Below are 14478 nucleotides of genomic sequence, written 5' to 3'. Positions count from 1 at the left end.
AGGATGTCTTCCTCTTCCAGACACTGGCGATTCTTACTACCTTTCTACACTAAATTAGATTAAAATAAGTCCTTGTCAAGGTACTTACGCATCACAGTTGACCTTCTTTTTCATAAACTAAACCGTTGTTTAAGTATCTCATTTCCAAGCTCTTTCTCTAATTCGCCAATCACTTCAAGACCTTTTTTTTTCACACTGCAACTTCTCAGTATTCATTATAATATAAAAAAAACATGGTATTGAGTTTCAGTCTTACCAAAGTCACTTAAAGCTGCAGTTGTCTCAATACTAATGTTGATTTTTCCAATTGCTTGACTAGATCAAAACACAGAAATAATAATGCTAATGATGATTTGGTAGAGAATTGGCATGGAGGGACATTCTCAGCAGAATAAAAAGATGTATCTAAATATAGTTTGCTTGAAATAGAAAGTTTCACTTGACCAAATGAAGTCTTCCAGTTAATTTTCTGTTAGCCTTTCACAATTAATCTATTTAGGCATATTTCAAAATGCCATTTCTGGTTATATTCAGCTGTTATTATTTGAATTTCCACTAAATTTTGGACTTAAATTTCTTGGAAAAGCAAAGGAATCGAAGAAAGGTACAGCTTTTCTTCTTGCTAATTTTTGTTACATTCTTCTAATAAATCCACATTACATGGGTCTTTTTGTTACAGCTTGGCAACAGGAGACAAATCTCTGTAATACTGTTTTCTCCAGTCATTTTTGCTAAGCTGTAGCATGATAGACTTCAAGCACAAACAAGGTTGTATTTTATTTGTTATTTTACTCAGTGTGACTAGCTCAGTGGACCTGAAGTAGCATGGAATACAAGATCATTTATGTTAAAAATTATCATCTAATAATCATTTACCACTAAGTTCCACTAGAATTTTAGCTTAGAACTCCCATACTAAAATCCACCATAGCAATTTATCTATGCATGACTTAGTAGAAGCTTTTAAGAAATAATTCATCCTTCTTACTGGTTTCATTCATTAGCCTGAAATACTCCTCCTAGGACTTTGCACAGACACTCATTTTCACCCTGAAACATCTAATTCTTTATGTGATTAAGTTGCTATTGTGTCTTTTTTAATTATTATTGCCTTTCATGATAAGGATCTGTGACAACTTAAATGAGCATTCTACCCATCACATCCCTTGACAAAATCTGCCTGTGATATTCATTCTAGATACCACTCAAAAAGAAAAAGGGCTTTTTTTTTTTTTTAATTTTGATTTTCAGCCCTTCCAAGCTCAGCTTCTTTTCCATTGTGACATGTTGGGATCCCAGCTTGGTTGAGGTGCTTAGCTGCTTCTGTAATGCTATTATTTATGCTATAGAACAAGAATGAAGACCAAATTAGTACACAGTATGGGTAGAAGAGGTAAAGTATTCAAAACATTGAAAGATTTTGGGGGGATGTCTGTACTGTGTACTGTTCTACCTTGTAGAGAGATACCCAAGCTACCTGTAGTTCTCTAGGCATGATAGCAGAGATGAGCACAGACTAATTTGTCCTGCTTTAGCCTCTGGCCTGCTGGTATGCAACACATCTCCTTTTCAACATTATGATGTTGTCAGAAAAACAGTTTAAATTAATCTGTTACCTAAGTAACTATAATATTTTGCTTCCATCATTAAATAGGAATTGCTGGCTCACATTTCACCCAGAGCTGACCTCCCAATGTACCTAGTACATGTGTGTTAAATTCTTACTTCCTTTTTTTTATGAGAGTCATCCAATTACTTGGAAAAGTACCATGAAATGAAAGTAGTAACTCCAGGCAGTAACAGGATGACATTTCACAGCGTATCTTGTTACTGTCGTAAAGTTGCTGATGAACCACAGAAATGTGCACTTTAAAACAGAGCAAGTTACTGGTACAGTCTGATGCTTTTGTTGTCACGTTTTGATATTCTAAATAAAAATTCATTGTGTTTTTAATATATGTACAGACTGATCAGATTTTCAGCCTAAAAGGAAGAATATAATATTGTTCATCAAGGTTTTGTGATGATAAGAAATCAGATGGTCTTTTTCTCCAAGAAAGCCTTACTACAAGACAGTTCGATGTAAAAGAGAGATAGCTATTGATGCAGGTTTTCTAATCATTTATCAAGAACTCATATTCTGGGTAGATTTTATTAAACTTGTAACGATGGGTAACACAAGGCTTTCTATTACCTGTCATCATATGTTTGCTAATGTTCCTGGAGCCAATATTTTATCAGGTGGTAGCAATAAGAGTTATTACTGTAGTACAGGAAGAAATATGACTATGCTTGCAGGACCGAAGGAGGCTTTATTACCGTGCTTGACAGTGAAGTATAGTTTGGGTATGTGTTTTTGGTTGTGACTTTATGGCCTGACCCAGCTTCCACTGAAACCAATAAGGGAGTAGGGTAGCCCTGAGAGATGAGGAAAATGAAGTTAACATAGCTGTGTCAGTGTCCATCATGGGAGTATCTGACCCATTAAATTCGAAAGTCTGTGGGGTGTTGTCCTCTGCTAAACTGGAGGGTTTAAAGACTCTTCTCTGACGAGGAATGTACAGAATGTGGTCTTTGGGTTACAGTAAAAAGGAGCTAAGAGGCAAAGTTAGTGCATCACACTGCTATCAGCCTGATATAATGGTTAATAAAAAGTTTTGCTTATTTTGAGCAAGCTTCAATAAAGAAGATAGTGAAAATTTAAATGGAAATAAAGTGAGGATAACACAAAGTTACTGAGTGCTGGTTTTTTTGTTTTTAAGGTTTAGAGTTTTCCTGACCAAAATTTGATAACTGAATTTCTGAGCTACATAAATACCCTTTTCTGCTTTTATTGATTCCCTCCTTTCTTCTTTGACTCAGTTGATTGGACCCTAAGTGTTGCACTCCTATTTAGAGACAACCTTTCTTGTGATTGCCTTTGAAGTGTTTTGTGAGCTATTTACTTAGATGATAAATACTGTTGCTGCATAAAAAGAATGAACTTAATTTTGTGTTGCTTTCTCCTAGATGGTACGGTAGGTTTCTATACTATGAACCTCCTGCAGTGTAGAATAAGAAGTTCATTTTTCAGTTTTAATTTAGAGGGTTTCAGAGATACTTCTGATGTGTTCTTGCAGTGTGTTGAGCATGCTTTTCTTGCTCCAACAAAATACCGATGCTATTAAGCTTGACTGAGATTCAATCTCCTAAAAATAAGCAGTTTTTTCAGTGGCTTGGAACCAAAGTGCTATAGTAATATTGACAGAGCCATCCCTTCAAGAGTGTAATTGGCTTTGGATTTGAGTATGCAGTATGCCACTTTATGTGATTAGAGCATACTATATGTGGCATGACTAATTGATTTCTCCCTTTTCTCCCTTTTCTCCCTTTTCTCCCTTTTCTCCCTTTTCTCCCTTTTCTCCCTTTTCTCCCTTTTCTCCCTTTTCTCCCTTTTCTCCCTTTTCTCCCTTTTCTCCCTTTTCTCCCTTTTCTCCCTTTTCTCCCTTTTATTATAAAATCAAGGCTCAGGTTGAAGCTAAGAAGGAACATGAAGGAGCAGTTCAGTTGCTAGAGGTAAGAAGATATCCGTTGTGTTACCTTTGCTTGTGGAGGTTCCGTTCTGAGTGTGATAACTTTACAGTATCATCACTTTTGAAAGTTTCAAGTAATATGTGGGCAAACAGGGGTTTTTTCCTCTTCTGATGTATTTGCATCCTTTAATGATTATAAGTCAGTTAGGATTGCATTAAGCTGAGCTGTTGGAAGTGATGTGTGTACCTCAATTTCTCTTTGTATAGAACAGAAATTTTAGTACCTTTTTTTTTGTAAGAATTATTATTGTTTAGGCTGGAAGTAGAGCTGCAAATACTAATCAATTACCTAAGGTTCCTATTTAAATACTGTCTAGTAAACATAAAGCAACATGTTAAAGAGCCAGAATTTTTAAACGTAATGAAAGAATTTGGATAGTTTGAAAAACCTTCAAAGGATGTGGTAGAGAGAGAACACTTCATTCTTTTTATTGGAAAACTGGATCTTTTCAAGGTAGTCTGAACTGGGCATTTGAAAATCAAGGGCACTAGAAACATATTCAAAGTTTTAATTAGAAACACAGAATAATTCTGTTTGGAAGGGACCTCTGGCTATCTGGTCCAACTCCCTGCTCAAAGAAAGGCCCTCTTTAAAATTACTGTAGGCTGCTCAAGGCTTTGCCCACTCCATAAATGTCTCTGGGAATGGAGATACGACAACCTCCAAGGGCAGACTCTTTCAGTCTTTGAGCACTTTCGTTATGAAGAATATTATTCTTGTATCCTGTCAGAATTTTTCTCTGGATGCTACCCATGTCCATTGGCTCTAATCCTGTTGCTGTGTATCACCAGCAGGGGCCTTTCTTAGCGTTTCCCAACTATGCTGCAATATGTTTTTAGAATTTGCCAGTGACTGTTGGATTTCATAAGTAAACACTGTTAAATAACTTACATTGTGGGAGATGATTAAGATTATCTGATTTACTAACTTTTAAGGCACTAAATACCTGCACATACTGACATCATCCATAAAGGTAACATCATCCATAAAGATACCTCAAAACATCTTAGTATTTTCCTCAGCAATTGCTCAGTTATGGCCTTGGCATGGGGCATTTCCTGTAAATTCATTAGTAGCTGTGTTTATGGACTTCGCATCACATTTCAAGCCTTCATTCAGGTCATTAATCCTAAAGAAAAATCTCGTAATTTAGTCTTCTGTGCCTAAGGATGCAGAATTGCTTGTGTCTTGTATAGAAGTGACACGAAGAACAGGAGCAAATTCTTATTCCCATTCACAAACCATGAGCATTGCTGTCAGTTTTAGTTGGAATAGGGCAAGGCTTGCAAAACCTCTTTGTCTTAGGCTGGAGTGAAATTTTTAGAGATTTTAAACTGGGACTCTTATCATACTGGAACCTTTGTAATGGATACATACAGTTATGGTTAAATTACATGTGAAAACACAAAAAAACAAAGGAGAATTGAAATAAATTAATACACTCGAATATCTGCCTGGTGCTGACAAAACCTTTTATTCCCTTTGCTGTGTGCTGTTCAGAAATGCAGGCTGACCCACAATGTTGTGCAAGATAGGACAAATGACAACAATGTGTAGCAGAGGTTAGAACTCCTATAAGAAGGTTCCTAAAGCAAACAATTCCTTCCCAGTTTTTCAAAACTAGGCTCAACAGATTCTTTAAGTTCCAATCATATTGTTTGATGTACTTCGATAAGGTAAAGCGTCAGAAAATATAGATGCACAAGTAAATAGCACGTTAACTGCATCCAGATTTCCTTTTATTCTTCATTTTTTCATGCAAAATAGGTTTTCGCTGATAACTGCCAATGAGTTCTTCTGTCTGAGGAAAAGGCATTAAATGGTTATTAAGTCTTAATATACCGTACATATCATAAAGAACATGTTATACCATAGATTGATTATAGCAAGTGTGTTGTCGACATTTCACTTAGAAATCTGTTTTTAGCAGAAGGTAATTTCTAGTCTTTTTACCTTCTCACAGTAGTTCTGCTGTCTGCATACTTACTGGTCATGCACTGATGGAAGGTGGTTTTTCTGGTGCATTGATCATCTTTAAAAAAAAAAATTAAATTGTTTGTTTATATCTATAAAAGTTAATATTCCCACAGAAAGTGTTTTACTCATATGTTTTCATTATCATCATATATTAAGTTTGGTTTGCCTTTAAGAACATAGGATTAAATTATTTAATGCCTGGTGGAAAGTATATGATGCAGCAAAACTTAAGTAGAAACAAAGCAGGCAAGTGATTATTTACCCCCCTCAAGCTAATCAAAATGCCTATTTAGCTGATTTGTCTGCAACCTCTGATTTGCATAACCCCAGCAAGGTTTCCTAAGCTTTTGCTTTTTATTGCCATAAGCCCTTTAATTTTTAGCATTTTATTTAATCTGCCTTTTGCAATTTAAGACCAGCAGTGGTATTGATTTCTGAAGCATTCTATAGCGTGGTTTGCGTTAATGCATGTTTTTACACGTGTTAACTGTTCTAATATATTTTGCTTTGAAATGTAAAAGAAGTGTTCAAAACTGGTTTTATTCCTTTGTTTATTTCACATCTCTTTTGTTTACTGTGTCTTGTTTGGAATTTATTGCTTTGCACTTCATCCAGAACACCTTGGACAGCATGCAGGTATTTTAGGGCATAAATTCTCCTTTCCCTGTCCTGAATCCTGCACTTTTCCCTTTAAAATGAGTACGATAGTCCTGCCTAACCTTGCATGGGATGTGTGCTAGAACCATTGTTACGCAAGCATGCTTGGCATTTATCGGCCTAATACCAAATCACCAAAATCAGATTTTTTTTTTTTCTACAAGAGATTAATCTTCAAATATGGCATGATTTAATGAGAACTCAGATACTGTTTTCGAAAGTGAATTTCTTAGAAGCATGCCCAGTAAGAATGGTTTGGTAGTTTATTCAAGATTGTAGCTTTCTGACTGTGTGGATTTTGTCTGAATTCAGATTGTTTCTTTATAAGATAATTTTATGTGGTATTTTCATCTGAGGTTGCTTTATTGAGCCACCTACTGAAAGCTGTTGCTGCTATGTAAACAATTAAACTATGAAATGGTATCTCCATAGCAGAGTATGTGAATTACTCGTCTGAATTCAAGCCTGTCCACCTGGAAAGTTGCTCATCATCTTATGTCTTGTGCGAACAGTATCTGTCTTGTAATGGGTGAAGTTTACTTCTTTTTCAATTTAAGAAGCTGTTCAGGTTTTAGAAATAGCACTATGTATTGTATGAGTAATTGGCAAGTCCTAAGAGAAACACATTCAGTATGGTCTGCAGTAGAGAATGTCTTTTCATACAACCACTGCTATAGGCAGATCCAGTTTAAGGGAGATCTGGTAGACTTGGCACTTCTGTGCCATCGTTATTAGGATAGACTATACGGGCAGAACCGTGATAGAGAATAAAAATTCAGTACTTCTGAGAGTGCAAGCACACGCCTCACTCTGCAGTGACATACATGAATATGTAGATTTTTCTACAGTGAGGCGGGTCTGGCTGGCTGACAGTGAACCAAGCACCTGCCTGAAGTCAAGAAACAAAGATGGGTGTGGGGATGCCTCCTGTTAGTACTATTGTGGATCTTATGGCAATTTTTTCTTCATATAGTACCAGCTTTGTGCTCACTTCTAACTCATAACCTTGATTAAAAAAAAGTAGTAGAGGCGTTTTTCTTCCAGGCTTCATACTGTCATGAGAGAACAACTTGAAAATGAAGATTCTAGATACTCGAAAGAAAAGTCGAAGAAGGCATATACTGAAATGCAAATAAGTTTTAAATTAATAAATAATAATAATAATACATTAATATTTTTTCAAAAATATTTTTCAAGGCAGACTTAGCATCTTGTTGCGTTCTGGATGATGATGTTTTTATTTTTTATTTTATGCTAGAGTTTCCATAACTGCATGTGGAAAGGTCAGTATATATTCTTAGAGAGTTGAATAGCTCATCCTTAAACTTTCCATTGGAAAGCGGGGATCTAAAAACCCAAACCAGTTTAGTACTTTGTTTAATGTTCTTTAGAATTGTACATAGATGCCTTATTCATGCAGCAAAGTAACAAGTAGCAAAGGTTCGTGTTGCGGTTGCTCAAAACCACAGTGAAAAGATGAAAGACAAAAACCAAAAATCAAAGCATTTAATGTTTGTGTGAAACTCCCACAATGTCTCTGTGTCTTACTGTTTTCTGTTTCATGATCAGTCAGATAGATACCCTGAGACTTCTTTAGCAGAACTAAATTAATTTATGTTTTATGAATGCAAAGAAATTATATGCTCAAAATTCACTGTAGCTTTAAAAATGTATTTGTTACAAATAAAGGAAGAAACGGTACCACCTTCTGTAGTAGGAAATTTGGGGATTTGTGTTCTTCTGGGGACTCTAAGTGTTTTGTTTATCTTTAGCTGTGCTAAGATCTTTGTATAGGTGGTGTGTAATATATTTCGTTTGCTTGATAGGAAATATGTGCAGTGTTTCTTACATGAACTGAGAACATTTTTCTCTTTCAAGAAAAAGAAACCTTTAGTACAGTTGAATGAATTTAATTGATATCCAGACTTCCCTTTGTTAGTACAGTTGTTTAACTAGGCTTATACTCTAAAGAGGTTTTTAATGAAGGAAAGTGATGTTTGTTCATCATAAAGCATCAGATTAGGATATAATGCATTAGCTTTTCATATAAGGAGCCTATTACTGCCTCTGTTGAGCTACTTCTGCTTGCAGCATTGGGGTCACAGCACAAGACACGAGTGCTCCCTAGGCCTCAAAATGCCAGTCCTCTCTGGCACGTGTCCAGAGTACAGACCAACTGTTCGCCCCTACATGAAAATCAGACCTCACAAATGAAATTCTCAGGAGCTTTGCTGATTCTTCAGTCTTTGCAACAGGTGTTAATATGCTCTTTCCTAACTCTCTGGGCACTCTAGATTTGTGATTTTTCTCTTCAGGAACATATGATATCGTATGCAAACAGATATGCAGGCTGTTTATAAATGCAGATTGAAATTTAAATGCATATATTAAAAACATTATTATATCCTTAATTTAGCTGGTAGAATGGGTGTACAGATTTGGATAAAAGGGTTTTTTCAAGGTTTAGTGTCTTAACTACTCATATATTTTTTGAGTTAAAGTTGTAGAAGAAATCCTGAATTCCCATGCCCTTTCTCATTTCTTTCATCCAGGGAATCTTTCCATCACCTCCATTTTTTCCACATTGAGAATTCATAAACTGTATGTAGGCAAATTTCCCAAGTCAGCACAGTAGCTTATCTTTTGAGTTCTGTTTTGTTAAAGCATGATACCTCAAAACAAAAATGTTTGCCAACAATGACATTTTGGTACTTCTCACAAGCTTACAAACAATCTCCTCTTGCCTGGTGTCTGGATTACTTGTGTGTGGTTTGGCACCTATAGTGATGAGCATTACTTTCGAAAGGGAATTGAGCCAGTAGGTAGGCCCACATTCTGCATGAACCACGGTGGGGTTTTTTTGGTGGTGTTTTCTAATACATCAGTGTTAATCTAACAGTTCAGGAGGCTTCAACTTAATAGCTGAGGATGGGCAAACCTCAGAAATATACCTGAGTTTTAGAAAAAGTGGAAAAGCACACAAAAGTGACATTCAGATGTGCGTAGAAGTCACAAAGCTGTAAGATCTGTTTGCAAGTGTTCTTGGCAGTGATTTTTTTAGCACTGCCAAAAAATATGATGAGGAATTTTCACTTTGGAAATTGGGAATGAAAGGAGTACTTACCTCAATGTTACAGGGATACTAAAAAGTTTCATTCTAAATATGGGTGAGAATTTAGGGGGAGAAAAGTGTGCTTGTGGGCCAGTTTATCCCAAATAGTTTGCCTATCCTGGCTTCCTGGTAGTTAAGAAAAATCTGATGCAGTCGTAGCTCACTGATCTCAGTCACATGTCTGTGTTCTGTCTTGCTTGTGCAGGCCAAGGTCCGAGAGCTAGAGGAGAAATGCCGGACGCAGAGCGAACAATTTAACCTCTTGTCCAGAGAACTGGAGAAGTTTCGACAGCAAGCAGGAAAGATTGATCTCCTAAGCAGTAACTCGGTGGCATCCTCAGATATCCCTGGTTCTCCTGGTAAATCTCTATCCCAGTTAATGAATGGAATAGCCACTTCTATAGGTAAAGGTAAGGACCAGCGTTTTATTTGTAGGTATCTGTTCTGCCCTGTAGGTTTTAAGATGCAACTCAGTGATGTAAATAGAGTTTGTTTGTGCAAATGGAGGATAGAATTCACTCCTGTTCCTGTTTTGTGACTTGTTTAAATTTCAGAGTATCTCTTAAGCCTTCACTGAGGTTGTTACAGTTTTATTCAGGCACTGCTGTGAGCAGAATTGTCTCTGATTGTTGTTGGGTGTAGTGATGAGAAACCTGTTCAGTGTTAAAGTGATGTCTTCCTTATGTAAATATCTACTTCTGTGGAAGAAAGACTGTCTGCATATACAGGCTTTGCTGTAAAACCTTCACTGTTTCAGGGACAGGAGTTGGCCTGCTATCTTGTTGAAGTAGCAGTTCATGGGGAAAGAAAGCATAGAGACCCCTGCACTGCATTAGCCATTATATAAAAGAAATTTGTAAATAGAGTTGGGTAGAAAATGGGAATGTTTTGACAAACATGAAATGTTTTTGGTTTAGTTGCATTTGTTCAACAGAAAATACGCGCTTCTCCGCAAAAACTTGAAAGTAAAGCATTAAGAAAAAAATTCAGTGGAAGCAAACACTGTCTACAAAAACACAGATTCTGTCACAGAGTGATTTTGGTTGGAAAGGAGTTTCATGGGATATATTTTAACAGACCTGAATAGGAATAATACCTACAGTTGCTTACTGAACTGTGCAAAGGTGTGTTTAAATTTTTAACTGTGTTTAAAATAGTATTCGATCATGTAACTGCCAGGTGTTTTAGAAACAGAAAAGTCACAACAAAAATTACTGATCTGAGTTTTAAAAGAAATGGAGCATGTAAAAAAAAATTTACATCTGTATTGGTGTTCTTACAGTGCCTAGTATCTTCAACACAGTGTGTTTTTCCAAGGTCTGTGTTGAACTGCTCCTCCTAAGTACACAACTGTGTTAACGATTCATTATTCATAAGAACATTTAGAAGATCAAGGCAAGAGGTTACCTGAGGACACTTGAAAGTAACTTGCATGTAAATCGCATGCTAGATTGTGTATTATGACTATGTTGTTATCAAGGCTGAGGATTGTGCTCACCAGCTCAGTATCACCCATGCTAGAATGACTTTAACTACTTGTTCTGGAAAGGAACACCTATCAGGTAATTTCCATTACTTACAAATTCCCCCAAAGTTGTTTTAAAATAAGTATGAAGAGGAAATGGAGAAATGAAGTAGTCTTGACTTTTTTTTATTTCATCTTCCTAAGCTTCTAGAAAAATTCTGAGGCATAGGGCCTAGAAATCACAAATCATTTCCCTATCGTTACAGATGAGCAGTTATTTTCAGTGAAGGGTGCTAAACTCAATGTGAAACCAAGTCAAAAGGAACCAAGGTGACATGCTTCTTTCATTTCACTTCAGTAACTTTGTACTTTGTATGCCTTGGGTTTTTGAACACAAAATTTGAGCTGTTTGCAGTCTTGCCCAGTGTGGTGTATACTAGTTTATAGGCTTTTCTGGAGCTGCAAGTCTTACCTAAGTGGATATTAAAGTGCACTAAATGGAGAATTTGGAAGGCATTACCTGATAGCCATAAGAATTTAGCAGAAATTTCCTTAAAATCGAAAGGATTAACTCCTCATGTCTCTAAGGACAGGATTTTCAAAGCATCAGTTAATTTTAAAGGAAAGGTAATTAGGTATTGAAATGTCCTTTAGGCAGCTAGTGAAGGTCCAGTCTGTATCTCTGGAATTGAATCGGCCCTAATCCTCAAATAAAAATCAAATAAACTTTTTGAGGTCCTCAGTCAAACTCTCCAAACTAACATATTTAATCTTGAAATACTAATGGAAACAGCTTTTAAAATAACCTTCAAAACATAACAAACAGAATCTTCCAAGAACTCCTTGACAAAAACCACAGAAAACACAGCGAGGTCTGTACTGAAGTCATTTAAGGGCCTTGCTCTCTAAACCTTTTCTCATAACCTATTGATTTTTATGCGACTTAGAATTCAGGGCCTGCAGCACTGATGTATAAACATCAGAAATCCTTGGACAATATTCATTCTCAGTATGAATTCACTGATAACAATAAAGTAATGTTTAAGCAAGTGGGCAGAATTTCTAATTATTGAAATCAAGCATTTCACAATAATGATGGTAATGCTACAGCAAGTTCTCCAAACCAGAAGTGTAATTATTTTTATTATGTGTGAGGAAGAAAGAACACAAGAGGGAACACAGAGACAGCTTTCAAAGCAAAGCAAATGACGGAAATGAGATCAGTTTATGACCAGCTGCTTTGCCTTAATTGGTGATGTTTGATGTATCAGGAAATGAAATAAACCTGGAGAGAATAGATTAGAACGTAAAAAGTTCACTCTAAACATATAATAATGTCACAATCAGATACAGAAACCTTAAGATTTATTATTCATCAGATAAAAGGCTCCTTTAAATGGCCTTTCTAGGTAATTTAGGTAGTCCATAATGAATCAGCAGTTCCAATAAATAAAAAGGGGAGTCTGATTGTACTGCAAGTATGGCCAGCTTTAATTCTGCTGAGACATTTAAATGAAGTCTGGTGCTCCTCCTTGCCTCTTTCCTTGAAACAGTGTTCTTCAGACTTCCTTAACAGATGCTGGCCAGTCATGGGAAAATAGAGGCCATTTTGAGGGTATGAGGATTTCATGAGACTTTACGGACAAAAGCCCTGTGGCTTTATAAGGTTCTTCTCTAGTATTTAGAGAAAAACAGAGACATTTCCAGAAGCTGCTTCATGTTCTTATGAACTGACCTCTTGTATTCTTCCTTTTTAACTCTTAGTTTCTTCCAGAGTGCAAATATAAAAGGAAAGGGGCATTTATTTTTCTTAGTTTCCAGCGAGTTAACAAGTTTTAAGACAGTCTTTATAGGTCTGATTCCTCCACATTCTGTTGTTCAAGCCCAGGGACGTCAGTGAAATTGCCTTGGATGAACAAGGGAACCTAGTTTGAAATTGTTTCTTATTTTGGAGGTAAAGTTAGGCCAGTTTTTAAATGCAGCCATTTTTGTCTGTACTCATGTATTCACAATCCACAAAAGCAGGCATCCTCTATAGAAATGATGAGGGGATTACAGAGATTCAGGAGGTTTCAGGAGGAATGGACTTCATGCACAGTGAATCTCAATTTTGGTTTTTGCAAAGGTGTTGCTTGATGATGCTTGTGTTTATTTTTTTTTAATCCAACTGTGGCTCTGCATACATAGAATCAGCATGAATTTACATATATTATTTAAGCATCTGATGACCTTTTAAAAAAGTCTCTTGTAGAGAATATGCAGGAACTAACTGCTGATGTTCTATGATATGGCTCGCCTGAAAACTTGTTCTTTCCAATTTATTGCAGATATTAGAATACTGTGAAAATGCAGTAATTTTTAGGCTGCTTTAAGAAATAGATCACATTGTGGTCCCAGGTAAAAGCAGTCCCACAGCATGGGAAAGAGCCTTAGAGGATCAGCTGCTGCTATTTCACACACTTTTTCACAAGAAGACAAGAGTTGATGGCACCCGGTGCAGATTTTATTGAGCAGGGAGATGTTACATTGCACAAGTAGTCACATGAATAGAGAAACAGAGGACACTGAAGGCGTCAGTAAGTCCGGTTAGGAAGACAGGTCCATTTTGCATTGCTAGATTTGGGGCAGAAGCTGTATTTCCACAAACATTAATGGATATGGGTATAGAATTACTCTGATGGGAAGTGAGGTATCTGAGTAGGCTGTATCTAATTATTAGCACCATCTGGAGCCATAGATGTGTCCAGTCACATAATGCAATTACAGCTACCACACAGTTTTCTCTCCTGTGCATTAAGGACTCAAGGTAAATTTTATGTACCCTGTTTTACAAGTGGAAAAAATAAGACAGTTGAATATCTTCCAGCGTCTTGATATTCCTGGAGTTCTTGATAATGTGTGTTCCTATCCTGGTTATCATCCTATAGGTATGCAAAGCCAGGGCTATATTGTCCAAGAATCTTTCTCCACATTTTGTATGTAGTGCAACTGATTTAATAACAAAGCCTGAAAAATCCAGGAGGTATGAGACCAAACAGCAGTTTCCTTTGAATGAACAATCACAGTTGGACCAATTATTTATAGGCTTGGCGCTGACAGGCTGATATGGCAAGCACATTAACAGCAAACAGAAGGAGCTAAATTGGCTAAAGGTTTCTGAACAGGGATGACTTTTCTGTTATATATGTGAGAAGGGTTCCAAGAATAAAAAATGTGCCCTTTTCCAGCCTGGGGATTGCTGTAAGCGGGCTGGTTGTAATTAATCTTTTGTATGATGACTTGTATATTTCCCTGCTGTCAATGTGCTTAAGCTGTCCTGCTGTAAATTATAGTGATGCAGAGAAAATTAATCATGTTGGACTAAGGAGCACGCCAGAAAGACCCTCTGATGGTATGTTTTGGAGCTTATTCTCCTCTGCAATATGAATAAAGAGGTTCCACTGATAATTCCTGGTGACGTGTGTCTGGGAAGCTTGCAATTCAGTAGCAAAACATTGCTGTCCAGGCTTCCGGCAAAACGGGAGAGGAAATGCTGACCCTACACATATCCAGGGTCTGAAAAATTAGAGCATAGGCTCATTATGTTAATGAGAGAGAGAGAAAGGAGAAGGCGCTCTGGATATCTGATTGTGTCAGCAGTGCCCTAGACTCTCCTTTGCTATAGCTTCTGCTGATGCTGCAAGTATAATTCGGC

The 14478-nt window shown here is 36.8% G+C and overlaps 1 protein-coding gene across 13 annotated transcripts in view; it reads left to right on the top strand.

Annotated features, from left to right (window-relative positions):
- RIMBP2 (RIMS binding protein 2) overlaps positions 1-14478 on the top strand; it is a 116135-nt gene that overhangs the window by 58884 nt on the left and 42773 nt on the right. For all 13 annotated transcript variants that reach the window (XM_087754655.1, XM_087754652.1, XM_087754650.1 and 10 more), the window contains 2 exons: positions 3505-3555; positions 9525-9729. In XM_087754655.1, coding sequence (XP_087610781.1) covers positions 3505-3555; positions 9525-9729 — 256 coding nt within the window. The remainder of the gene's footprint in view (positions 1-3504; positions 3556-9524; positions 9730-14478) is intronic.

This window comes from Nipponia nippon, unplaced genomic scaffold (genome assembly GCF_047370975.1).
Source record: "Nipponia nippon isolate SJK-2023a ecotype South Korea unplaced genomic scaffold, ASM4737097v1 scaffold_18, whole genome shotgun sequence".
NCBI lineage: Eukaryota > Metazoa > Chordata > Aves > Pelecaniformes > Threskiornithidae > Nipponia > Nipponia nippon.
The sequence above is the reverse complement of the archived record's forward strand: the minus strand, read 5'-3'. Positions and strand labels throughout refer to the sequence as shown.